The 27,053-nt window shown below is 33.5% G+C and overlaps 3 protein-coding genes across 6 annotated transcripts in view; 1 reads left to right on the top strand and 2 right to left on the bottom strand.

Annotated features, from left to right (window-relative positions):
- Positions 1-11,222, bottom strand: part of LOC132554418 (gamma-aminobutyric acid type B receptor subunit 1-like) — a 167,997-nt gene extending 156,775 nt beyond the window's left edge. Inside the window, exon 1 of the mRNA XM_060218737.1 lies at positions 10,796-11,222. Within this exon, the coding sequence (XP_060074720.1) occupies positions 10,796-11,029 (234 nt within the window). The 5' untranslated portion in view covers positions 11,030-11,222. The remainder of the gene's footprint in view (positions 1-10,795) is intronic.
- Positions 11,223-14,243: 3,021 nt separating this feature from the next.
- Positions 14,244-19,116, top strand: LOC132554422 (box C/D snoRNA protein 1-like). The gene is made up of 7 exons (XM_060218740.1): positions 14,244-14,693; positions 14,851-14,936; positions 15,351-15,454; positions 16,062-16,130; positions 16,464-16,625; positions 17,032-17,162; positions 18,779-19,116. The coding sequence occupies exons 1-7, from the start codon at positions 14,435-14,437 to the stop codon at positions 19,060-19,062; spliced, it is 1,095 nt and encodes a 364-aa protein (XP_060074723.1). The 5' UTR covers positions 14,244-14,434; the 3' UTR covers positions 19,063-19,116.
- A 3,432-nt stretch (positions 19,117-22,548) lies between these two features.
- Positions 22,549-27,053, bottom strand: part of LOC132554413 (high affinity copper uptake protein 1-like) — a 30,811-nt gene continuing 26,306 nt past the window's right edge. For all 4 annotated transcript variants that reach the window (XM_060218727.1, XM_060218731.1, XM_060218728.1 and 1 more), the window contains one exon: positions 22,549-25,096. In XM_060218727.1, the coding sequence (XP_060074710.1) occupies positions 24,895-25,096 (202 nt within the window). In that variant the 3' untranslated portion in view covers positions 22,549-24,894. The remainder of the gene's footprint in view (positions 25,097-27,053) is intronic.

Here is a 27,053-nt window from a genome sequence, read left to right as displayed (position 1 = left end):
AAATCACGGATCTAAATCAAGACTACGGTGAAATACAGCATCACAACTTTACTTCTCAAGATTTAGCAATACAGCAGAATCAGAAAGATGTAAATCCAGCACCGTCACCAACTCCTGACATTTCACAACTCAAATAAATGAATTCTAAATCAGATGTATGTAAATCAAGTCTATTTCACAATTCAATCTTGTTAAGATCTATGGGGCACTGGTATTTCTGATGTAAAGAAGCCATATGTATTCCAATTTAGTAAAACATTCACACATCACAAATTCTCCAGCATATTCAATTTGGTTTATTTTGTTTGGTAAGCATGGTTTTTCCACTGAAGATTACAAAAGACAGCCACAGCTCTTGAGGACCGAAAAGTATCATCCTTAACCGACTACAGGCTTACAAGTCATAACACAATTTGAAACTGAGATTTAACACGGATTGTTTTAGCAGGATTTTAAACAAAATCTTAAAGCACAATTTAAATACAACAAAAGCACCAGGAAGTTCGCAGTTAATTCCACATTATGCAAAATTACATGGCAATTGGCATATTAGGAGCCATTCACTTAACTCTACAAATATTAACGATGTTAAACTTAACAGTCTAATTAAAGGAACAAGATGCTAAAAAGTCCCAGTGAAATTAGTGAAGTAGAGATATATATACTCAAGCACCAGCTAGGCCCTCAACAATATGAAAGAAGCTGAGTATGTCTGGCTAAGCCCTCAACTATATATGAGAGGCTCTGTAACTTGTGTTGAGAATATTTGATATCAACAAGACAATACTCCAGCACTAAGCTAGACCCCTAGTGATTTGACAGAAGCTGACGATGTCTAGCTAGGCCCTCAACAATATAAGGAGTAGCTGATTTGAGACATTACTTGCTAGACTCGTAACGATACGGGAGAAGCTGAGACATATTTGTACAAAAAAATATTGTATTATTATGAGATAGGTGTTAAAATTCTTAATCAAATTAAATACCTTTAAATACATGTCAAATACCAGTCATTAGCTTAATAACATCAAACTTACAAGCAGATAGCTAAATACACATGACATGATAATTTAAGGACACGCTAAGAAAATCCATATTGACAAGAAAAGAAAATTAAATGAAAGCAATGTACAAATGAGACCAAGTTTTCATCAAGTGCTAAGTAAAGATATACAAATGCACAACAAATACAAAATTATAGTAGTTACATAAAATTACGAAGTCGTTCCTTTTCCTACATCTATATATATAAGATAAGGTGACTCAGGAAAATAAATTAAAGAGGTGCTAAATAAGCCGATGTCACTTCCATCACCCAGAAACAACATTAAAGGGGTTTACATCCAACAGAACACAGGATCCCTGAAAAAGACCATTACTGGAAAAAATCTTAATCCCTCCAGCTCACATGCATGCAGCATCAACAAACTAGCTTATCTATAAAAGTAGTTGGGTGTACATACATGTACCAGTCAAAGCTAAATACGTGAACCATTAGTATTACTGTATTAGGATAAACAGTCCATCGGCTTTTGCTGAGGAGGAAAATCAAATGTTGTGTAAAATCTATAAATTGGTAACACAGGGCTCTCACACCTCATTTTAGGACTGGGGCCTGGGGCCCTTAGAATTGGGAAAAATAATGGTTTTTTCCTTAGAATTTGGAAAACTTTGGGTCTAAATTGGGAAAAAAAAGATACTATTTTGCATTGGGAATGGGGCCGAATATTGGCCCCAAATCTGGCAGATCGAGAGCCCTGTAACATTAAATAATCATGAAATAAGAAAATTAATCCTAAGTTCACAAATTTTCAGAAATCATTGTAAAAACAGTCATGATCTCTACTCTTACAGAGTGTCGATATTTGTAATGTATCGTGAAACACTCCAACTTCATTAAATTATCTCTTTCAGCCAATAGTTAGTTAGGATGGGATTACCTAGTAAGGATGGGATTAGTTAGTAAGGATTGGACTAGTTAGCTGGGATAAAATTAGTTAGCTGGGTGGGATTAGCTAGAGTGAGATTAGTTAGCTAGGGTGGGATTAGCCAGCTGGAGTGGGATAAGTTAGCAAGGGTGGGATTAGTTAGTAAGGGTGAGATTAGTTAGCTAGGGTGGGATTAGTTAGCTTGGGTGAGATTACCGGTAGTTAGCTAGGGTGGGATTTGTTAGGGTGAGATTAGTTAGCTAGGGTGGGATTAGATAGGGTGAGATAATACAATGTTACCCAAGTAAAAGATATCAGTTTGTTATTTTACCATCTGGTTCTTTGTTCAGCTGTTGATGTTTATTAGTACAGCTGACTCAAGCAGATATTAGTCAAGATAGTTGGCAAGTCAATATGACCATGTTATAATTATGCCCAATTATAATACAGAATACAACCTTCTATCTGTATTATGAAAATAAGGAAATGATATCCAGATATTGAGCCATATCCCATTTAAGTTAGATGCCAATTCTTTTCAAACAGATAGAAATTTGATAAATGATGACACTGAATAAACAACATGCTAACATCCAATTACAGATCTATTGATAATACATTAGAATGCTTTCTCTTTCACTAGGTGTGGTAACACAAACTGAGCTATTGTGAATGTGGAGCCTTGAAAATATTGATGTTTTAAATTCTGTTGATGGCCTTTTGCTGAATCATATGCATTCTATAATCCCAAATATTGCTTAAGCCTTATACATGAAGTTAAAACATTTATAACTAATGCACTTGATTTTCAGAAGAAGGAAATTTGTTGTTCTATCTAAAAGTGTCATTGTTTAGGATTATGTTGCACAACAATAACAGCTGAACAGTTATATTATTGAAATCTACAGCTTTATAAAGTAATATTTTATAAAAGAAATATTGTATTAACGGATGATGTTTTCCGACCAAAGCATGTACTGGAGGTCGACCTTACATTACATATCCCCAAAATCAGAATGTATTTAACAAGAAATATTTATATTAATGTAAACAAAAAATAGTCCAATATCATTTTTCTGAATTCCATGGGTACATGAGTCATAATCAGCAAGGACAGCTTTCTACTAAGCAGATTAATATGTATGCTAATTTCAATTTCCCTTTACTGAATGTTTCCTTTCTAGTTAGTAGCAATCCTGCTTCCAACATCTCAGTATTTACATGTCATAGGTTATATTTCTAGGTTTGTTCCCAAAATTATGATTTTCAGGAAAGATGTCAACAACTGACAAAATAACTTCCCAATTCTGGGGTTTGATGGAGGCTGGTTGATGTATACAAAGAGTACCATTATTTTCTTTGAAAATATTCTGAATTAGATGTTTACAATGCTGATTGGCATTCCAATTTGTTTAATGGTTATTAACCTTATTAAGCATTGAACATTCAAGGGTCTGTAAAGTACACCTTTCTTTGGTTTATCGCCCTCATTTCAGCAACTTCGGAGTTTTATTGATGATCCTGTCAACCTGACATTACTTACAGAACAGAACAAAATTAGCCTCATCGTTGATTTTGACATTGGGTTCAATATTTGTGTAAATATTAATATGCATTGAACAAATTGATAAATTTACAGAAGTCCCAATAGCTATAAGCAGTAAGATCATCAAGGAAGTGATGTTATGGAGGTGATATAGACACAACTGTCTGGCATACAGACAGACTTACGCCTAAATTGGATTTATTCACTAAGCAAGTCTGGTAATCTCTTTCTCATTCCTAGCATGATTTTCAATCAATTGCTGTTGAGCAACTTGGTGTGCCTTGATCCTCAAAAGAAAGCATCAATCAAATTGGCATGTACAAGAAAAAATCACCTTTTTGGCTTTTTCGCATCATTTCAAACTTAAAAGCACCATCAATATATACAATGCTAATAGATTTCCTTACAAGAATGATGCACAATATTATCCATTTGCTAACAAGACTTCCTACCGGTTATAGCCTTAGGTCACCTGCAGGGTCTCGACCTTTGACCACAATTTATAATAAAAACATCATCGAAATGACAATATCTGAATGTTTCTGGAGCCACTTTTAAAATGGATTTTTTCCCTCTGTAAAGAAGATGTAAACTTTAAAGCCTAAATTACTCAACAAATGCAAAATGACAACATTCTATATTCAGGAAAAATTCACCAGAACATGAACTACAAAAAAAAAAAAAAAAATCATCACAAGTAATACTCTACTAAATCATGTCTTCACAACTGATTTAAAATGTATTTTATAGTTTTTACTCTTATTAAGATTTATCTGCTGAAACTAGACAAAATCTTAAATAAGATTTCCAGACTGCATTTATCGTAAATATCATCAATGATCTTGTCAAAACTGGACAAATTTTGATTAAAAAACATTTCCAGATGGTCACACTTACGTAAGAATCATCTCTGATCTTGTCAAAGGCGAGAAAAACACCTTGTTTAAACAAGGCATCCAGAGAGGTCTTACCAGTAATTCATTATTCAGAAAGACAGTCATGTTAAAAAAAATGTCTCATATGGTGAGGTGAGATTCATGAACATACCAACCAAATATCATGCCTCTTGGCCTCTTAGTTCATGAGAAGAACTTGTTTAAGTGATTTAATAAATTTGGCCGATCCCTATGACCTTCAATATAAGTCAAGGTCATTTGTTTTCACAAACTTTGTCAGACTGCATCCAAGGAGCATACTATCGTGCCTCTGGGCCATTTTATTTCATCAGAAGAAGTCATTCAAAGTTTTCTAAGAAATCTAGCACCTGTGACCTTTAATTTAAATCAAAGTCTTTTTTTTTTTTTGCAAACTTTGTTGATATCTAGATCATGTGAGGACAATAACAATCAAAATTATATATATATATGTATTCTCCAGGAAAGGTAAAAAGATGAACTGTGATATCACACTGTCAAGGTCTTTATGCAATTCCAAAATGCCATTAACACCTTCACATACAAATCATTCATCAATGTTGTGTTTAGCAAACATGGCTGTCCTAAATGACACAAAGGATACACCTACTATAACTATGGTTATAAGTTGGGATCTCTGGGGAAAGTAAAAATGTTCAGAAGAGTCCCCATGCAGTTGCCATAATCTCTACAAGAAATCAAGGATATGATCTAATTTAGGTTATATCTTATTATCTTACAATTATACCTGTGATTCCTATTAGACTGAAGATCTTAACTTACAAATATACCATATCTAATTTAAAGCTGGCTAAATACCACATACTGTACAAAGAAAAGAGTATCTTGCTTATTTTCCTTCTCGTTATCAATCTTTCAAAACTTCTTTAAATTTCCTTATGAATCAAGTAGAAATGACATGTGCCATTCACAATTTGCACATGACATTTAAAATTTTCTCACACAAATTCTCCCTGGTGTACCATGTTGGCATATAAAGGTTTGCACACTTCAAAACAAAACATAGGCTATCAAAGCCAATCTTCCAAGTCTGCCAGTCACTTTCATGTATATATAAATAAGTAAATTGTGTTATACAGTACTAAAGTTATGGGTTATGAATCCCTTCACAACACTACAGCACAGCAGTTGTTCATTAACATGTTTTAAATATAAATATTAATTAAAGTCTTAATATAAAGACTCAATATCTAATCGCAAGAATCCATTTCTATCGAAAACTTGAGTCTTCAGTACGAACCAAACTTCATACTACAACAACAAATCATTGCCATGCGAATGAACTTTCATAAAATTGTGCAAATGGTGAACTTAACAAGGGTTCATTCAATACTATGACAGAAACAAGAGCACTATATAAGGATATCCAAGATATTGACCTGGGGATCAAATACTAACGTGATTTTATCGGTTTCTACTGAACAGCTTATTTTTTTCAATCTCTTTCATCAGACCTTCTACACTGAAAATGTCAGGCCCAGAAACATAATTAATCGAGGATATGAAATACAGCAGCATATAAACTTTGTGTTGGTCTATGGTACCCAAACCCCCTTGGGATTTCTTGTCCTGGCAATATTCATATAGTTGTGTCAGTGATCGATTGCAACCAAAAAGCCTCTATCAGGTATGGATGGTAAAAACTGCTCCTTAGATTGAACAAGTTTTAAACTGAACTCTTCCTCAGTTATATTCATTATCTCTTAATTATTCATTAAATCTTTACAATTATCTTTTAATTGATGGGTCTAGAGAAAAGCTGTTTATTGGGATATATTCAGGGTTAATGTTTGAATTACACATAGGTAATTATACCCATTTGTTTTTCATCAATCTAGAAACTTAACTTTTCCAACAGAATGTCACTTCAATTTCAAACCACAAATTTTCATGAATTTGCTCATGGAAAATGATCCGAGGGTTCTGATATTTATATAAAGCAGAGCATACAACCATAAAATTGCTAATTTTTATGTTTTTCGGGGTTTTTTTTCTCAGTGAATTTGTCAATATTCTAAAGCTATGAATGTTTCTGTCTATGAATGATATACAGATATATGTTGACATGGATTATAGAAATAGTGAATTTTGTCATCAAGATTTATCCATAATATTAAACGCCAATGAAAATGTATATTTTTGAAAAACCACATAATTTGAGCCCTATGAAAACATATATCATTTATAGTAACATTAAAAATTTATAATGAAATTATACAAACTACTTTGCATGATTGCTGTAATATTTTTATAATATTGGTAAATACAAAATTAAAGTTCTTTGATCATAACCTGACAGAACATTATGAGTGATATCTTCATTAGGCAAATGACCAGTGTAAAGCTGATTTCTACCGAGGTAAAAAGTATACAACAGTTAATGAATCAACAGGACCTTTCAGAAAATCAGGAAATAATCGTCAGCATTTTTCACAAATTGGGAAAATATCATCAGCATTTTATCAATTTTGGGAAATAACTAAAAACTGAAATAAAAATGATAAAAAGAAAAATAAACAGTTTTAATAAATAAATAAATATAAAAAATGCTTAGATGTTTCATCAATCTAAACAATCATAATTAAAATGAGCTGTTAGTTTTAGGATAATTTTAGAATCAATGTTTATTTTCTTGTCTTTTATGTCCTTAAAGCAGTGGTTTTTTTAGCATCATTTCACAGATACCTGGTTTTTTTTTAATTGGGAAAAAATGCAGAAAAGGAATTGTATTCATATACTTTATTATTTCACTGCATTAAAACTATAGTTAACAAAGTTAATCCAACAATAAGAAGAAAAGAAAAGAAAAAAAAACTGTAAAAAAAAAATTAAAAGAAAATAAGAACACTAGAAAAATTACAAGCATATAATTTAACATTAGACAATAATATTAGTGACGAAAACAATTATTTTTCAATTCATGTGAACAACCTCTTTGATTTTTAATATCTTTTGTAAATTCTGGATAACTGGGTCAAGCCACCTGTCCATTTATTAATAAGATATTTCACATTTGCTATTCCATAAAGTGAGATGTTTTTCACCAATTACATCTGTCCTGTTATCTCAAATAGAATATAAATCAAGGATTAACAATAGGAGAACTATATAAGTATCTTTTTTCATGCTTAACATGGAAATTTATGTATTTTTAATTCTCTCTATGTCTGGAAAAGCCCATCTGAATTAATGTCTCCTACCCTGAGCCCCCATCTTTCTTCCATTCTGCCGGAACATAATAAAATAAAGCTGCTTAATTCCTTTATTTTGTTGTTCGTTTTAAAGGTTGTTAAGTTATATTGCAGTGGATTTCTTTCATCCTCTATTAAGTAGAACACATATAGCAAACATAACAAGGTAATGACTGGGAATTCAATGTTTAAACCCCTATCGGGTGAATGCAGACCAAAAATTGGGAAAATACAGTGTCAGTTTTCAATTGGGAATGGGTCTGTGTACCAGACTTATAAATGCAAAATCCTGAATCACAAATTCAACATGTTCTCATTATGATCTTGATATCATTTTGTCACACTGTATCCTTGCTTAGCATACAGCTGAAAAATCCTGTTTATTCTATATATGATTGCTGTGACCTTGACCTAAAGGGACAAGATCTAGGAATGACTTGCTGAAAAAGTAAAGAGCAGCTCTTTGGAAAATGTAATTTGCACAAACACTACCATAAAAATGTGATATGTCTTTGGCTCTTTTGTAACCATGGCTGACCTTGAGATCTGTATCTGACATTCTAAACTTAAGTTTGGCATCTCAAGTCTGAGTTCATGAATAGGAAACAAATAAAAATTCTGTGTACATAGGTAAAGGAATAAAACAACAACACAAACTTCTTGTAAGTAGGCAGTGCAATAGGAATTTTCAACCTTAAATCTGATACACAGAAGGAGGTCTCATTAACTAGCTAAGCTTGATTGTACATTGCAAGGCCACACTGTTTTAACCTCATCCATTACTTCATTGACCAAGCCAGCATCTGTACCTACAATCGATGAATCAATAAAGTGACCAGTGTGTCAGTTTGGGAAGACCAAGGTTAATGTGGCATCCGACTGATCCTATTACCAAAATGCATCATTTCCTCTTTTTCAGCATCCACACAGAATTACGATTTAGGATTTTGTCTCAACTAACTGTCCTGGTCAGTAAGTTCATTTCAACCGGTCATACTGGTGGAAGAGTTTTCCAATTTTGCCTGTGTGATGTGTGTGACTGGTACTGGTAATGTTATTTTGACCACAGATTCAACTTTGTGGTGTTGGCACAACAGCCATTAAACCATCCAACTAAGTGCCTAATCTACCAATCAAGCAGACATGGTTGAATTAAGGTCAATCAGTCGGACACATTTGTAAATCACTTCTACCAGACACTTTCTTCTTGCTTGGTTTATTTCAATCTATATCTTCAAAATCCACACAATTGAGACATAATTATGCTTCCAATAAGCTGGGATTTATATCAACATCTGCAATACTGTGAAGATCTGTACTGCCACCTAGCTATAATATTGACATGTATATCAATAAAACCACTTAGAAAAAACTAAGACTATCACCTGGAAGATCCTGCAGGTGTAAACAGTTTACATATCATTTGCTTAAAATGACAAATAAATGGCAACCAATCATTTTTTAATACAGATACCATTTGTCATCCATCAAAACCCTTATGTACTGATTATAAATGAGAAACATCCCAGTTTAGAGCAAACAGAACCCTTCATTCAGTTGTTCATAAAAAATGATTTGGAAACACCTAACATGTCAAATCATAGACTTTGTTTAGTTGCATCATTTGACCAAGATTGAATAAAATTGATCGTTGGGCCGAGGCAATGGCTCCTCAAAAGAAATCTAGTTTCTGATGGCCGAGCAAGTTGCCGTGGCAACCAAAAACTTTAGTGAAAAAAAAAAAAATCTCATGCATATCTACCTAATCATGGCCCTGAATATTCCTGTAAAAGTCTCATCAAAACTGCTTCACAACTCTAGGAGAGGTTGTCCAGACAATATTTGCAGACTTCAAGATGGGGTGATTCCAGTTTAACGAAACCAGTATAACAGATAATATACTGGAGGTATGTTCTTCTCACAGTCCAACCACAAAATATGAAAAGATAATGAAAACAGCCACCTGGACCACACATATTTTTTTGTTGTTTTAATTTAACATTACAAGCATTCTTTAATACATAGACTAAAGACTTTAAGATTCCTAAATGACTATCTACATAGTTAACTTTATTTGGGTAGAAGTTGATTGAAAAGCTTTCCTATTAGCCTACATCACAAGTATAATGGAAACAGATCAAGTATTTAATTTTTTTTTTTGATAAGCTGTAAATCCAAGATCCTTCATGAGCAATGTTTAACAGTCATCAAAACTTGATTTAAAAAGATACAGGTGCTGGATATAATATTGTCAGAAAAAAATATGAAAGATGAATTGGTTAAACCATCTTTGTAATCACATTTTCTATCTGCTGACATTTTGAAGTTTTAATTATTGATAAACCTAACAGTTCATACTGACTTGCTCACTGTTTTCAATAAAAGCCAACAGCAGATCTTATAAAAAAAAATCAAATACCAAAATTGGTTATATAAATGTGAATGATGGTAATGCATATTTGGTTCTTGAAATGGTGTTAACTAACATTCAGGGTTCACTAATCTCTACCTGTCATAGAAATTGAAAACTTTCCATTGCTTGTGTCATAATCCACAAGCCTGTATGGAAAATGGATAGTAGAAATTCACAATCCTGTCTTAAAATTTTGGTATTTCTATCATGTTATAGTATATATATAGGTCTTTCAACACCAACAAAGTGTTACATTTGAAGTGCCTTTAAATATAAATAGATATTTCAGCTATAATTATATATTTGCACGCAACATCTATGTCACCAACACTTTTTCTTCATTAAACTTCAAAACTGTTGGTTCTTCATGTTTGCTGTGATAGTTCATAATAATTAAACTTTTGCAGATTTATTACATTTTTTAATTAAGATTTTTCATTCTAGACTCACTTATTAAATGAATTTATCACAAGATCAGTTCTTTCCTTTTCCCCACTGTTTTAATTTCAGTATTATTTGATATATCTCTACAACTTTTACACATGCAGGAAGTCTATTACAAGTTTTTAAAACAATCATCGTAGTTAGAACTAAAAACATATTACCTGATAATTTCATTATAACTGTTAAATGCAAATATATGAACCTTTTCATTATTTGGGCTTAGTTACTGTCAATTTCAGCCATCATCACAACACATAGTAGCAATTTGATTCAAGAAAAGCATAACACTAACTTCAGCAACACAAGTATGCCACTCATTTAAGGAGGCCAATGTTTACCTCGCTATCATCAGACTGCATGTGAAGGTGGTATTCCTCCAGGATGTCCATACGCTTGTTCACATCTTCAAGGGCCATTTCTATCGCAGGAAGACATCCTATACCTCCAGCCCAACTTCCAGACATTGGAAATATCCCACCAATTGTCAAATTCTTTGGTTTCAATACTTTCTGACAAAATGTCAGCTGGCCTATTATCATAATAAACAAAACTGTCACTTGACTAGTTTTCATAGTTTGTCTCTCAACTTCCACTCCTTTGTAATGTCAAGTGCAATAGACTATATAACTGTAGGACCTCTTTACATCAAGCTTGAGGTTTTAGCGACACGTGATCATGACTGTCCATTAAACAGATGAAGCTTTTTTTCTGAGTCCATTCCTAGTTTTTGTTTGGCCCGGTAGGTATCTAAACGAGTTGTCTATGACAGAAGCTAATGTTCGCCTAGCAGCATGCACAGGTCAATAATCTAAGAATGAAATGGTGTACCCTCAGTCGGCAATAAAACGGAACACACAATGTACATGAATAAAAAGCCACAGTGTATTGATGAAATACAATTTGGTAGAAATCTCTATTGCTCTACTCAGTGGAGCCAATACTGGCTAAGCTGGCCCTGGGATCTCAGTCAATATCGTCAGTTGACAGCTGACAGCATCCCATCGCTCGCGCGCAAATGTCTTCTGCTGTAGCAATATCGTAGTCTCTTGGGCGTTTACCTTAACCTTCGACATCGTTAAACACAGCCATTACGTAAAACGCAGAGAAATCCGGGAGAGACAGGTGCCCCTACGTCATTGATATATGTCCTTTACGTCATCAAAAACGAGAAGCACATGGCGAGAGGAAAACAAACCTGCGAGAAGCCACGAACAGACGAAACAAAATGAAGCAAGTAGATCCCAGAGTCTGATATTCTGCCAATAGTCATTATGAAATAGTTCATTCAAATTCTCATTAATAGAACATTGGACTTATGTGTAGATTCTGAATATCCATTTTAGCTTCACCTTGATAAGTGATTTGATGTTTCACGACATAGGAAATGTTACCTACGTGTGAATGTCTCTGTTGTAAACATGTATTTGGATGGGATCATAGGGGGAAAGAATTCAGACGTAACATGAGAACAGATCAGCAGTGTCTTTCGCAAATTAGTGAAGAATTATTTACGCATCGGTAGTTATGTAGGTACATGCAGATTTACAAACATGACCAGTGCTCGAAGATAGAAGTGCTCTAACACTCACAGATCTAGGGAAACACTTAATTTGTATTATACGTAAACTAGTATATTATACGCTAGTTTTAGAGTAAGGATTTGTTGCTAAAAAGCCAAAATCGCTTTTAACGTTACGTGTCACATGAATATTGTTTTGCTGAAAGTGCTGACTACTACAAATCAACTGTACTGTCGTAATATATAGGCCGGAAGCATTGCATCTATTTTCGGTACTTTTCCTTATGCAAATAAATTTCATTTTTCGCAGTTGTATGATGTTTCCTAACAAAATAAATGAGTTTGGTCAAAAAATGAAAAAGCTAAGTTTTAAATGGTTTTGGTCAATTTCAGTGACGAATACATATCTTGACTGGCGTAAAATAGGATAGTTTGTAATTTTGTGGTTTTCCCCATTTTAGTTTCTTAAAATATTATATTACACAAAACTACAAATTTGCCCACTCATGATGCATGATAATTATGGGATGGGATGAAGGCACTTTCCTACCCATAAGAAAAGCTCTAAAACTATGTCCATATTCATTTGAATTCAAACAGACAATTGTGCAGTCAAACCTACTGCGTATGACAAGTCAAATTAAACATGAGTTTGTGAAAAGTTTCCATACTTCAGTTTTTGTATTTTTCTGAAATATTCATAGAAAAAGATCTCACTTAAAGGAACAATATTGCATCAGAGGTACAAACCAAAAACATTTGTCATTATCATCCTCCATAGAAACTGATATGCTGATCGGTGATTTCAGGGGTTGATCAATGTAATAAAAATTTATTTATCTCTTGTATTTTCACCAAAAATGGCAAAATATTAACCAGGAAACTGGTCTCTAGAGATTTTTGTGTAGGAGAGGTTTGAATATCACTAAATAGAACAACATCACACAGTGAATATTTGATATTTTAATGGGGTGTTCGATCATAGATTTTGACTTCCATCATTATCTACCATTACATCAGTGGCGTTTAACCTACTGATAAAAACATTACAGCAATTATATGTGATTTGATATGGCTATAAATGTTTATTACATGTCTCTCCTAAGATTACACAACACTATTTTAAGTAATTGACGAGTATTCAGATTAACAGAGCAAAAAATCTATGTTTTATGATCTAGCACTTGTCAGGTGAGTCTGTTGAAATGCATTCATACTGTAAGATTTATTCCATGCTTCCTCCAAAAATTATCAGATACATCTGAAATGATGGGTCATATGGATTTCAGTGATAGCACTTTTGTTTTTTAGTGTTATCACTAAATCAGAGGTTGCTTTCGCATAAATGGTTGAAACAGATATAATGGCTAAATCTGGAAGAGAAAAACAGGGCATAGATTGGGAGTGAGATTGGAGTGCAGAGTATTCAGCAAGTGCAGCTTGAGATGACTTGCTGAATGCTGTTGTGGGTTCACATGTTCTGAAGTATCAACAGCAGGTCACCACCTGGATAAATAGCAGGCCTCTAGCACTGGGGAGCTTGCTGTTGTCTCTGTCTGATAGAACCAATTTGACAGGGAACCAGATGCCAGACAATCATTTCTGGCATTTGTCTCTATAAGTCCACAACAATATCATTTTTTGCATGATGCAGGGTCAATGCTCACACATACTTTTCCTCAATATACATATACCATAACATTATATCATGTTTGACAAGAAATTCTGAAACTGCATTTTAAGCTTTAGAATTCTATGCCACCTGGAAAGTTTCAGCTTGGTTTTATGAAAGAAGCCGTAGAGATGCTTGAGTCTGCCTATCTATATTGGATCAGAAGTGCACAGAATTTACAAAGAACAGCAATGATTAGAACAGGAATGACATTACTAGTTAGAAATCATCAAAATAAAATTGCCTTATGCATACTTCTTGTCTTCAGGGTTAGGACAAGGATGTATAATGCAGGGACTGGAAACTAGACAAATTAGAGCCTTATTTGTTGTTAGCTTTTGTGTTTGTTCGCTGAAGTCATCAAAGCTCCCATGCTCTGCAGTCATCTAATCCTTGTACATAATGTTCCTGGGCCTCATTCACTTGTAGACTGCAATTAGTGTTGACTTAGCACTGACCAGAGTCATTTTATCAACCAGTGAGAAGTGACGCTCATTTGGTCAATTGTTCATATGCTTCAGCTTCATGAAATGGCCACAATTAGATATTCGGTCCAAAGGGCTCTGACAATTTATCCATGATCTCATTTTTTGTCTTGGTAATGGTCTGATACCAAAGAATTTCTTTAGTTTTCATGTGATAGACATTTGGAAAAGCTTACCATAACGTGTCATTGTCGTTGATTTTTGGAACACTGATATTTCAGTCCAGGACTCACTTAAATTTACAAGACGACCACAGCCTGTAAATACAGCTTTCCGAGATCTCAGAACATCAGCTAGAGTTATGTTTGTTAGGTGTGTTGTGGCAAGTGGCAATCTCTTCTCTCCAGGAAGTCTATTAATTGTAAATACTTTTGTTTATTACAGGAAGTGTGAAATTTGTTCAGCGAATATAGCAAAGTACAAGTGTCCTGGATGTATGGCCCAGACCTGCTCACTTCCATGTGTCAAACGCCACAAAGCAGACAAGGGCTGTAATGGACAACGCAAGAAGACAGAGTTTGTCGCAATAAAAGAATATTCAGACAGAAATCTTCTAAATGGTTTGTTGAAAAAAGGAAATGGAAAAATGTATCTCATATGCAAGTACTTGTAATTTTATAAAGTTTAATTTGCACTGGAACTTACACAAGGATTGTTAAAGAAAGATAACTCTTACCCTGTATCATATTTCGGTTTCATTGTGATTGTTTTTTTCAGATTACAGATTCTTAGAAGAAACCAACAGAAAAGTAGATAGTACACAAAGAGACCCGCTTAAACAGAGAAGTAACAAACCCAACTTTGTAAGTTAATGTAGATTGATTATGTCGTAGAATTGATCAGATCCAGGGAAAACAGTAATAGAACATCTTTTCACAATTGATGAAATATTCTGTGTTTATCTTATAAGGCTGCTCCTTGCTCCTATACCTTATTATTTCTGAAGTAAGAAATCTTTGAAGTATTTTCTTTTTGTACAATATACCTCTAGTGTCATATGAAATGAGATCTAGAATTCCCAGGTTTGATTACTGGTGCATTGTAAAATTGCCACAAACAATCCTTAATCGTCATGTACATGTATTGTATTGATCAATAACAGGTTTGTTCAAAGTGACTTCCAATGAAAAGGTATATAAAAAAAGAGATTAAAACAAAGGAGAAAGACACGGTCTCTTCTCAAATAATTTTGCTCTCTCTCCTTTTCTGTTATTTAGCTAGTCACGTTAGTTAAAGAAGCCAGGAAAAGAGGGATAAAGTTGAAGATTATGCCTTATCCAATGGCAAGGCGAAAGCACAACCTGACTATGTACCACCACAAGTAAGTTTCATATTGATACAAAATTGTGTCAGCCTGGGATTCTCAGTCACATCAGATATTTACTAAACAGGTTAATTACTTAATTTAAATTGAAGAACAGTATTATGGCCGAAAATAAATAATATGCTCTTTGAAAACACACTCCTAAAGACAGAATAAAGGCATCATGATGTACAACTAAAAATTTGAACTTGTAAACATATACATTCAAGTAAATGCATGCTACGGTTAAAATTCAATATCACTGATACATTTGTGTTAAGATTTCATTGCATGTCCATAATGTCCTTTATTTTAAAAGGCAATTAATTTATTGTACTATAATTATCAAAATATTTTTTTATAAAGGTAAGTATTTCTTGTAAACATGGACGGTTCAAAGTTCACCTACTGATTTGATACTTGGTATACAAATTCAAAGGAAATACACTTGATCCTAGAATATTTTCATTGTCAAATTTTACTAGAATCGTAAAATAGGTTTAACAACCAGGGCATAATTGCTACAATTTCTTTTGTTTGATGACTATGCGACAAACTCTCTCACACCTTTATGTGTGATGGTGAAGATTTAAGTAGGTCAAACTATTTTGTTTTTGTTTTACAGGTTAAAGACCATATTATGGAATGTTCAGTGGTTGTTTCCACAATCTGAAGCCAAATATACATCAAAAAGGTAAAACTCCTGTTGGTTCGTCTAGATCAAATGATAATGCAGATTTCCATTTTCAGTTCAGAAACTACTGTTAATGTAAGCTTAAACAGGCTGAAGATTTTCAAACTTTTAATGGTTTTGACAGTTTTTCTATATGTTGTGGTGGTAGTGATAGATCAGCTGTATTTTTCATGGTCATCTACATGGAATTTTTTATAACATATTTAAACATTTTGAGAAAATATAAAGAGTCATTAAAAATTATTACTATAGAATTGTACGGTGTGTATCCATGTGATTGAACGGTACACGCTGTGGAGAAGCCACATACTCTGACTTTTGTAACTGTTCCAGGTTATCAGAGCACCTGTCTATGGAGGAACTGCTGAAGGATTTTGTCCACCCCACAGAATCTGACCCCATCAAACAACATGCCCTCAAAGCTTACTGCCAAAAGGGGCTGCATAACTGTCGACTGTTTATGAAAGTGGAAGAGAGACCAGCCAATGATGTCATGTATGTAAAGTTTCTGATCTGGTGCCTCACAACTTGTCTTTAGTATAATGTCAGTGCTTGAATCAGAGACAGGCATGATAATGAATGAGTAGATACAATAAGTGTTAAATATAGAAAGGTCTAGTGAGGAAACAATGTAGAAGGTGTGGTGTTCCTTACTGATACTTACAAATATACAAGAGCGATGTTCATAAGGCAAAGTGGGAACACTTCCATCTTTTACTGAGGTGTTGAATTATTAAATGGTGTATCTCAACATTGTCAATTTTTAGGCCAAGAACAAACATGAAAGAAAGTAGATTTCCTTTGTTAAAATTTTCAAAAGGATGCTTCAAGAAAATTCATAAAAGATCATACAACAGAGATTTTCACTTGTTACTTTTGTCATTTATTGCCTGGTTTGCAGGTTCTATGAGCTTTGCCTGGAGAAGACATTACAGAAAAATCTGGTGGGGAAGTGTATAGTGGAATACCCAATCATTCATGTGGTTCTGAAGGATCACTGTGACAGCTATAGTGTCCTAAACACTGTCTCGGGTAAGTAGTGGTGGAGAACCAATGTCAAGGTCTCAGTGTCCTAAACACTGTCTCAGGTAAGTAGTGGTGGAGAACCAGTGTCAAGGTCTCTGTGTCCTAAGCACTGTCTCAGGTAAGTGATGGTGGAGAACCTGTGTCAAGGTCTCAAGTCCTAAACACAGTCTCTGTTAAGTCGTGGTGTAGAACCAGTGTCAAGGTCTCGGTGTTCTAGACAATGTCCAAGGTAAGTGGTGGTAGAGTAAAGGGAGTGTCAAATTACAGCATCGTGAATATAAACCTTAGTTTAATGAAAATTGTTAAACACTGTATAGAGAGTATAAAGATGCACATAAAACATTTGACTCGACCAAAAATCAAAATATCTTGGTAAATAGATCTATGTCATACTTGAGTTATGGGGTCGCCTTGGTTAGAAGAGTCATGTAGCAAAAGAAGGTCACAATCACTCGGCGGGAGGAGCAGGGGGGATTCACTAGTTTAGTCAGGGCCATGTTACTGGATGTAAAAAAAATCATTTCAATAGAATAACTTGACCTCTGCTTAATATCTACTCTCCTTGGACTAATTAATCTTAAAAAATACAAAACTGTCAGATCCAGGGGATTAGTAATGATCAACAGTGTGATTTTTGTGCAAGTGTTGAATTGCTTTTGAATCAGAATATCACCTGCTATAATTTTATATGAGATTACTAATACCCATCATCCATGGGTATCCCCTTCATATGATCTTAGCTGTTTCAATGATGTCAAACCCCAAATGAATTTGTTCTCATGGTGCCTGAGGAAAATATCACTGACTCAGAACAGTTGACCTTTTTATTGTCAAAGAAGATTGTTTAGATCTTTCCATGTTTAAACTTGATAAAATGTCAACTTAATGTCATCATTTTAATCAAACACTTTAGCCGGACATCTTAGCGTGCTTCTGTGCCTCTATACTCTTTAAGAAGTTGTTTGTATTTCAACACATTTGACTTTGTGACTGTTAATTTGAATCAGTTAGATTAGGTGGCCCGGTTGAGAATATTGTTAACAAAGTGACCTTGTTTTTAAAGGTCTTTAAAGGAAGAAGGTCATAGGCTCCTTGGATCTTTAAAACAGATAAAATTAAAGCTGGTTGGATTTTTCTTCACATGCTACTTTGTACTCTCTAAGTGATTAATCTGCACACAAGTCCGGAGTCTTGTACTTGTAGAATTTTGGGACTCAAAGAACTTCAATCAAACATTGTGGGACCCATTGTTCTTTAACAATAAAGACAAAAAATAAATTGTAGATTAATCACCATCTTTAAATATCACTCTTTGCCACGTGTGTAGTCAGAACTTGTTTAAGTATGCTGACTGATCAGTTCAGTCCCTGCTTGATTTATCAGGCCAATGTGACATTGTATTTCATCTGAGAAGTAATCCTGATAAGATGAAGAGGTGGAAAGAATCACAATGGCATCCTTATCATGTAAAAGTGGATTCAGAATCTATTTTTATAGACTGCAGAAATGGTTTCCAGTACAAACAGATTTCATGAATAACCATAATTATGATTGTGATGATTGACAAGGTTCTTTGTACTTAAATTCTAAAGCAAGTTCTTTATTAAATTGTAATGTTGCAGATTCTGATTCGAGCAGTAGTTCATCTGGTTCTGAAGATGAAGTGGTTAGTTCACCATTACAAGACCAATCTCAAGTTGGGGACAAGTTAAACGTGCTTGCCGACTCTGATGTGATAGCTGAGAGTAATGTTCTGTGTGAAGAGACAAAAACGCCCTTCAATTTATCAACTGAGTCAAATGTGATGTGCAATGAGACCACCAAAACTGTGATAGATGATAAACTTTGTGTTGAAGATACTACAAATGTTACTGTAGACAAGACATCGGTCCACCAGATCTGCTAATGCACAACACACAATTTAAAGTCTCATTCATAACAGATTAAAATTTTCAGTTAATTTGTCATTGTCATTGTGTTTATTCATCAACATGGTATTTGAAAATGTCACATTAACCTTTACCTCGTGTTAATGTTGGTTTATAACGAAACACATGGAAAATGTACTTGTCTTATGTATTTATCCAAGAGCCTAATCGACAGTCCTTTCTGCACTGAAAACAGCCAGACGACTACAACTTATTCGTTATTTTTTAATTTTTTGTTTCTCTGAATAGCATCTTGTCAAGTCCATAACTTCAATCCTCATTTATGACATGTTGATAAATGCCAGATCTGGCGTATACATCTATTTGTAAAGTGCTCTCTCTGATATATTTTGACAAGTCAAGATTAGATTCTTACAAATACATTATCACCTTTCTTAATCACCTAGTATTGTATGGATCCCTTTATATACAAGTTTGTTTAAGTCATCTGACCTCTAGCCATCATGTTTCATCCATCAACATCTTTCCTGTATAATTGTTTTGGTTTATCTGAGCCGAGCTGTTTACAATAGACTTTAAATTTGCACCAGGGATATCAAGATGTAATGATCCCGAGACGGTCCTAACCATTCCATACTTTTGATATCTTAATACTGTTCCTTTGTAGGTCTTTTTTGTTGGGTGACTGTTAGGTCATCCTTGTATATTTGGTCCAGGAATATTCCCTGTGAAGGCGCTCGGTTTGAAGCCTTTATAGTGAATGCTCTTGATTAAGTCTTTAATGTGAAGGATCTTAAAAGTCTTACAGTTTTATATCAAGACGCTCAGTTAGAAGTCTTCAAAGTGAATGCTCTCAATTAAAAGTCTTTAATGTGAAACTCAATTAAAAGTCTAAGGTGAAACTCTAGATTACAAGTCTTTAAGGTGAAGGCTATTAATTAAAAGTCCAAGGTGAAGGTTCTCAAAAGTCTTTCAGGTTTATATCAAGACGCTCAGTTAGAAGTCTTCAAAGTGAATGCTTTCAATTTAAAGTTTTTAAGATGAAAGTTCTCAAAAGTTTTACAGGTTTTATATAAAGTTTTTGTATGTACAGAAGTCTCTATCACTTCCTTGTAGTAAACTCAACATGTCAGTAAGAAAAAGGCTTGGTCTGTTTCAATATATTCATTTTATATATGAGACATATGTTATAACATAATCAACAAAATCCTGCAACATGAACCATACAAATTAAACAAAAAATTATTAACACAAAATTAACTTTTAGCAGTAAAAAGAAATTATTTCTTATAAATCAAGAGTCTTGTGAAACAGGAATGCCCACTCATCAACAAGGAAACCTTTCTTTGTATTATGATTGGTTTATCCAGTAACAAGTTTTGATTGGACAGCTTTTAAAATCAATAATATAAATAAAAAATATCGTTTCAGAAATGATCCCATTCTTAAAACATATGATGCCTATTATCAAACACTTCGAAGTAAACAGCATGGTCTTGTCCTGTATCTGTTTGGATTTCAGTGACATTGAAGAATCCGTATAACTACAGGGAAGAGTAATATGTGTGTGAAGTATAATTTTGTACCAAAATGCATGAAAATATGATATATAACAATATTTTATGATAATTTTCCAATCAAAATGCCAGTCAGAAAACAGAACTTCAGGTGCTATTATAATAATTCCTCCGTTTTTTTTAAGAGAGAAATTTAAAACTGGACAAGATTGAAAGTTTGAATACAACAGCAAAGGACTCTCAGAAAAATAAATCCAGTCTAACAATTTTCGAAGAGAATGATCAGAACAGGATTATACTTCTATATTTCATATCTTCACCCAAAATTGAGATAACAGAATTTTAGAAAGTACCGGAGACATTACAACAAAAAATAACACTATCCGCACCATCTTGGTCTAAATTGATGAACTTTTAAGAAGCTTGAAAAAGTTTTGCCTAAACACAAAGCATCATAAATGATTACTGTCTGAATCTTTGAAAAAACTCATATGGTTGACTGACAAGGGTGAAATCTGATACAACTGTTATTTCAAAACGCTGGAATGGAACGGGCATGTTGAATGAACATTTCAATAAATGAAGAAATCTGTATACAGAAATATAATGGTAAAGTTCTTAAATATTCCCAGTGACTATTTCTGCTTGGTAGTGACATTACAATAAAACCTGTGTACTGATCATTTGAGGAACTCGTCTAAGTATGTTATCACCATCATGAGATATAAAGAAATACTTTTGACAACATGGGAGGAACTCGTCTGAGTACTGCTACACCATCATGAAATATAAAGAAATACTTTAGATTACATAGAAAGTGATATAGGATCATCCACTGGTTCCTCGGTTTTACATACCAATTAAAAAATACCGGAAACCTCCATTATCAAAAGTAATGGCTATGTTACATATTTTGTATTACTGGAGCTTGGTGTCTGTTATAACTTATTCGTTAAACTAATGTAATTGGATCAGACATTGTTAAAATTATGTGTTTCTGAGACAAAAGAAATTAACTATTGCACTGAAATTAATAATATCCTCATGTTGTTGTCCAACATATTATAATAGAACAATGTACTGGTATTGTCATGTTGCAGTTATTGTCTACATCTGTACATAGTTATACGATGTTCAAAGGCAGATCCATAGTTAACTGAAGTGGATCCTCTTGCAACATAAATACACAAGAACGCCATGAACACCAGCACTCTCTATTGTTTAAGTGAACATTTCATTAATTGGTTAGTTTTCTATTTAGTGAGCATGCAAAGTGAATCTAACCGTGATTACCATACTGATCCTGCAATAAGCCCAGGGGTCAACACTTTACCTTTGACTCAGAGTTGGTATAGCTTATTACAGGACATCAGGGGCCAACACATTACTTCTTACACGAAGTCAGGGATTGGGTTTATCACAGGACCTCAGCTGCCAACACATTACCTCTGACTCAAGGTCAGGGACAAGCTTATCACAGGACCTCAAGGGCCAACACTTTACCTCTGACTCAAAATCAGGGACTAGCTTATCACAGGAACTCAGGCTTCAACACATAACTTTGACTCAAAATTAGAGGGTGGGCTTATTGCAGGAACACAGGAAAGTGATATATATATGTGTTATTGTTGAGACATAGGGTTATTGCTGTGTAAATACAGTAAATATGACCAGCTTATTCTGTTTAATTATACTCTTATATAGTGTTTACGTAACATCATTTACATTTGAAGCCAAATGTCAAATGCATTCATCAGATAAGACGTGATTCCACCCATCAATACTGTAATAAAATAGTATTAGAAACCTGTTACAATCTCCTTCACTGTCAAACATATGACCATTTTTTTTTTTTTGAGAAATCACTTTGTAAAAACAGACAATAAAGATTTAAACCAGAAATCTGAACTCACACTCTTCTGCATCAAAAACATTTCAGTAAGAGATAAAGATTTCTTTCAAGTTTATGATGAATGGATAATTTTTTTCAAAAATCTTTCATCTAACAAAGCAATATTTTCAGCTTTTCAAAAATGTAACAATTTCTACTTTTTTCAGAGTTTAAAGAAATTAAAAACTCTAGAAAAAATTGTTTAAGTAGAGCCTACTTTCCTATTAATAGTTCAATAAGTTACATACAACTGACATACAAGGGATATAATTCCTCGTATTCTAGTCAACCTTAAAGTAGTATTGCTCCAAAATTTACAAATAAAATTATAAATATATAAATAAAGCATCATACCAAATTTTCTCCATCAATATTTTCAGCAGGTTGATACTTATGTTCAAAACTGCTGTCTTATCTGAATATCCACTATTAGTTAGATGATGGAAAACTCCAGTTATATATTGCTCGAGAGAGAGAGTGTGTGTAGCTGTTTAGGGAAGGATACAACAAACTCACATGCTGGTTGTATCTCATTAATTCTGTTACACAATGAACCTGTATAATCCAATTTTTTTTTAATTGGTGCTAATATATTGTGTTCATTTTAGAGAGAGCTAATCAGGTCAGTCTTCGCAGAATTCGCTGCATATCAATCAAAGTGGAAATAAAAATGAAAATGAACATTTCTGAAGGAAAGACAAAAAACAATTTATATGTACATGTCATCTAACTATATCAAACATATAGTTGATGAAATAACATAATGCTTAATATACAAAAATGTGAATAAAAAAATATACCGCTAGTGAATCCTTTTTATATAAACAAAATACTAAACATCACTAATGCGTACATTAATACAATTCTTGCATTGAAAGCTATACAAATAATTCTGTGAATCTTTGCCTGCTTTTACATGCAAATCGCTGTTTTTGAAAACAATGTGAATTTGTAAATGAATATCAAGTAATCTAAGTCAATGTGTAATGTACAAGTGATTCTGATAAATTTGAAATATTTCCATTATTTCATTAAATGGATTGTCCGCCTGGAAGCAGGTAAGGTTTTCCTCTACTGGAAGAAGTCTTAGGCTGTGTGAGTCAATGACAATAAAAATACTGTTTCATGTTCCGTAATTCATCATTTCTGGATCAAATAAAATATCATCAATTTCAAGAATATATAAGCATATTTCACAAGATCTCCTCATCATTTATAGCCAGTGGATAAAACTCAGTGTCCTGTCAGTGTCACTTTACATATTTTCCAGAAACTACTTTTTTCATCCATATATTCTACAATTATAGTTGATAGTAATCTGTTTTCACCCTATTCTGGAACTTGACATAAACTCCCTAACATTTGTCCCAAACCTTGGAAATTTGGTATAATTTAAATCTATAAGGGCCATAACTCTTGATATAATACTGAAGAACACAAGATGTGATCCAAGTGAAAACCTATACAGTATTAAGTATCAATATCCAATTGGCAGAGAATAGATGACATTAACAATGTATCTGCACATTAGAAACTGAGTATATGTCATTTAAATGAGATATGTGTACAACTTGTTAATTATTTCATTTCTTGAAAAAAAAAAAAAATAGTGTATGAAGGACAGTAAATTTAAGTAGTCACTATACATTAAGTAAATTACATGGTTAAAGTTACCAGTACATTATATATATCATCTGTACTTTTAGTACAACCTGTCATATAATTCACATTTATTCTTGAAACTGGAGGTGACACCACAAGCTTCATGAAAGTTTGTTTATATCAGAGTTCTACATAGCAATTCAAAGCATGAAGAAAACAAAAAGATGAAATCAAATATAAAAATCTAAGTGTTTGCAATATCATATTATTTTACATGTTTTGGTTTTTCATAAAAATATATTTTTCAAGAAATGTACCTCAGCATTGTTAAACAATGCATTTCTATGTAATCTTGCACTCTATCACATATCTAGGAAGCATTTCCTGTAACAAATGCAACTCATCAAATGTCTAGTTTCCAATAACATTCTGATACATCTTCTACCAAAACTACATTAATTCTGGCTCTTATGATATTTGAAATATTTGATTAAAATATTATACAAAACAACACAAAACTATTCCGCCGCTACAAAACACTCCCTCAGTCACAAATTATCACCAATTTAACACTCATCCTTTCAATCCATCCCTTTGTTCAAAACTAAAACCCTCACTATATCATGAACACATTTTCCTTTCCCATTTTTATCATCAATAACCCTGACCCACAGATTCACCCCATATCTGTTCCCATTAAACACCATAAATGATTTCTGAAGTATCTTTCTTGTGATACATTTTCATCATCATAAAGATTTTTCTCTTAGTAAAATCTACAATGTCAAAACAATAGATAATTATAATCACAACTTGGAAGCATTGATTGTTCCCGGAAGCTAATGGCAATGTTCGTTAAGATCCACCACAATTGACCGGCGCCAGCCAAACAGGAAGTAGCCTGCAGCAGCTCCAAGAATGACAGCTATACAGAGCCAGGCATTGTATGTCATGAACACCAACATGAGGCAATAGCTGACAAATACTTGTACCATGTGAAGGAAGGTCTGTAGAAAATGACTGCCACTCAGTATGTGTACACTGTAAATACAAAGAGGACATATCACTGAAATCATAAAGTAATAAACAACCTTATGTACATCTGATAATAAGTTAGTTTTGTAAACATCTGGTAAGTTGCATACAACTTGGAGAAAACTTTGCTTAAGGCCATAACCAGACTTTACAGTCTTATATCTGATCCTAAGTCTGACATACACTCTGTAGAACATGCTATATTATGCTTGTAACTTTTTTTATTTCTGGGCTTCTATATCATTTATTTACATTAACCTCAGGATCCAGTCAAATAGAGTCATCTTTTATCGTATTTTTCCTGATGTATGACGTGACATAGGAATCATAAATGACAGTCACAGCAGGCTACATCCGACATATTTTTTTAATCTTGAGTCCAAATAAAAAATCCATAGTGTTCTACACTAAACACTACACTCAATAATTCTTTCTGGTCATTAACAACAAAATTTCAAAAAGACTTGCAAAAAAATAATGTGCCAACAATTTGATAGTCTTCTTATATAGAGGACAATACTGAAAAAATGCTGTCTCCCCTTGTGTTACTGAATATATATAAATATATATATATATATATGTTATCTGTCCTTGTGTTACTGAATGTTTCAAGTATATATACTTTTTAAATATTTGTTATCTCCCCTTATCTTATCAAGTGTATTACATCATAATGTGGTAGTTTGTTAATACCAGTATCAACTTTTCTCTGTATTGATGGCCATAATGTAACTTGTGGTCTATTGAGATATTTACGCCTGTTAATACCAACAGCTATGTAATTACTATTGGTCTTTGTATTGAAAGTATGAAAATACAATCCAGTCTTATAATACCAATTACTGATAAAAAATATACAGCTGTCAAAAAGCGATAACATGACAGCGTTTTCTTCTAGCACTGAACCTTTGGTGGCAATTCCTTTTTAGTTATATGATCACAACAGTTTTAAGAATAACAATATCTAGTAAAAAAATATATGTTTATCTGGATATTAGTGAAAGAACACAGGACCTCATGGGCCAACACAATACTTCTTACTCAAAGTCAGGAGGTGGGCTTATCACAGGACTTCAGGGGATCAACACACAACCTTTGACTCAGAGTCAGGGGTAAGCTTATCACAGGACCTCAGGGGCCAATTAAACACTTCTAATTCAAAATCAAGGGGTGGGCTTATTACAACAGCATTAATTAAACTGTTTAACATTATTTCATTCAATAATATAAACAAGTACATATTTTGTGATCAGCATACAAGACCAGAGATTATATTAATTATGTAATCATACTGAATAGCAATATTCAAGGGTGGGCTTATTACCAGGCAAGGCCTTATTGCCATAAAATACCATACAAAATATGTTTGTACATACTCTCTTGTGCCAAATACGTTTATTTTTTTCTGGGAAAAAATCCGCCCTGTACAATGTTTATTTGGGTCTGTACGTTTTTTGAAAAATCTTGTAAAAAATCAGCTCGCAGGCGAGCTTCGCCTACCGCGCCACAGTTGAAAAAAAATCAATGTTCTTTCCCAAGGAAAACTCCATTGCCAACCCCCGTAACTGGTGACCTGTAGCATCAGAGGTATAAATAGATGTCCCCTGTACTTTTATTCCGCCCCGTACTTTTATTTGGCACACGAGAGTAACAGGAGTTGATACTAAATGATACTATATAAAGTTGTATCACATAATGTTTTACTTTTGCAGCGATAAGGATAAGTCAGACGTTCTCAACATGGCCACAACCAGAACATAACACAAATGTTAGATGCAGTGTTCATTGTAGTAAACAGAACAATACAATAGTTAGATGTAGTGTTCATTGTAAAAAACAGAACAATACAATAGTTAGATGCAGTGTTCATTGTGGTGAACAAAACAATACAATATTTAGATGCAGTGTTCATTGTAGTAAACAGAACAATACAAATGTTAGATGCCGTGTTCATTGTAGTAAA

This window comes from Ylistrum balloti, unplaced genomic scaffold, assembly GCF_031769215.1.
Source record: "Ylistrum balloti isolate Yb309-2 unplaced genomic scaffold, AGI_CSIRO_Ybal_v1 Utg370402, whole genome shotgun sequence".
NCBI lineage: Eukaryota > Metazoa > Mollusca > Bivalvia > Pectinida > Pectinidae > Ylistrum > Ylistrum balloti.
Note: the sequence above shows the minus strand (reverse complement) of the source record. Positions and strands in the feature narration are given on the sequence as shown.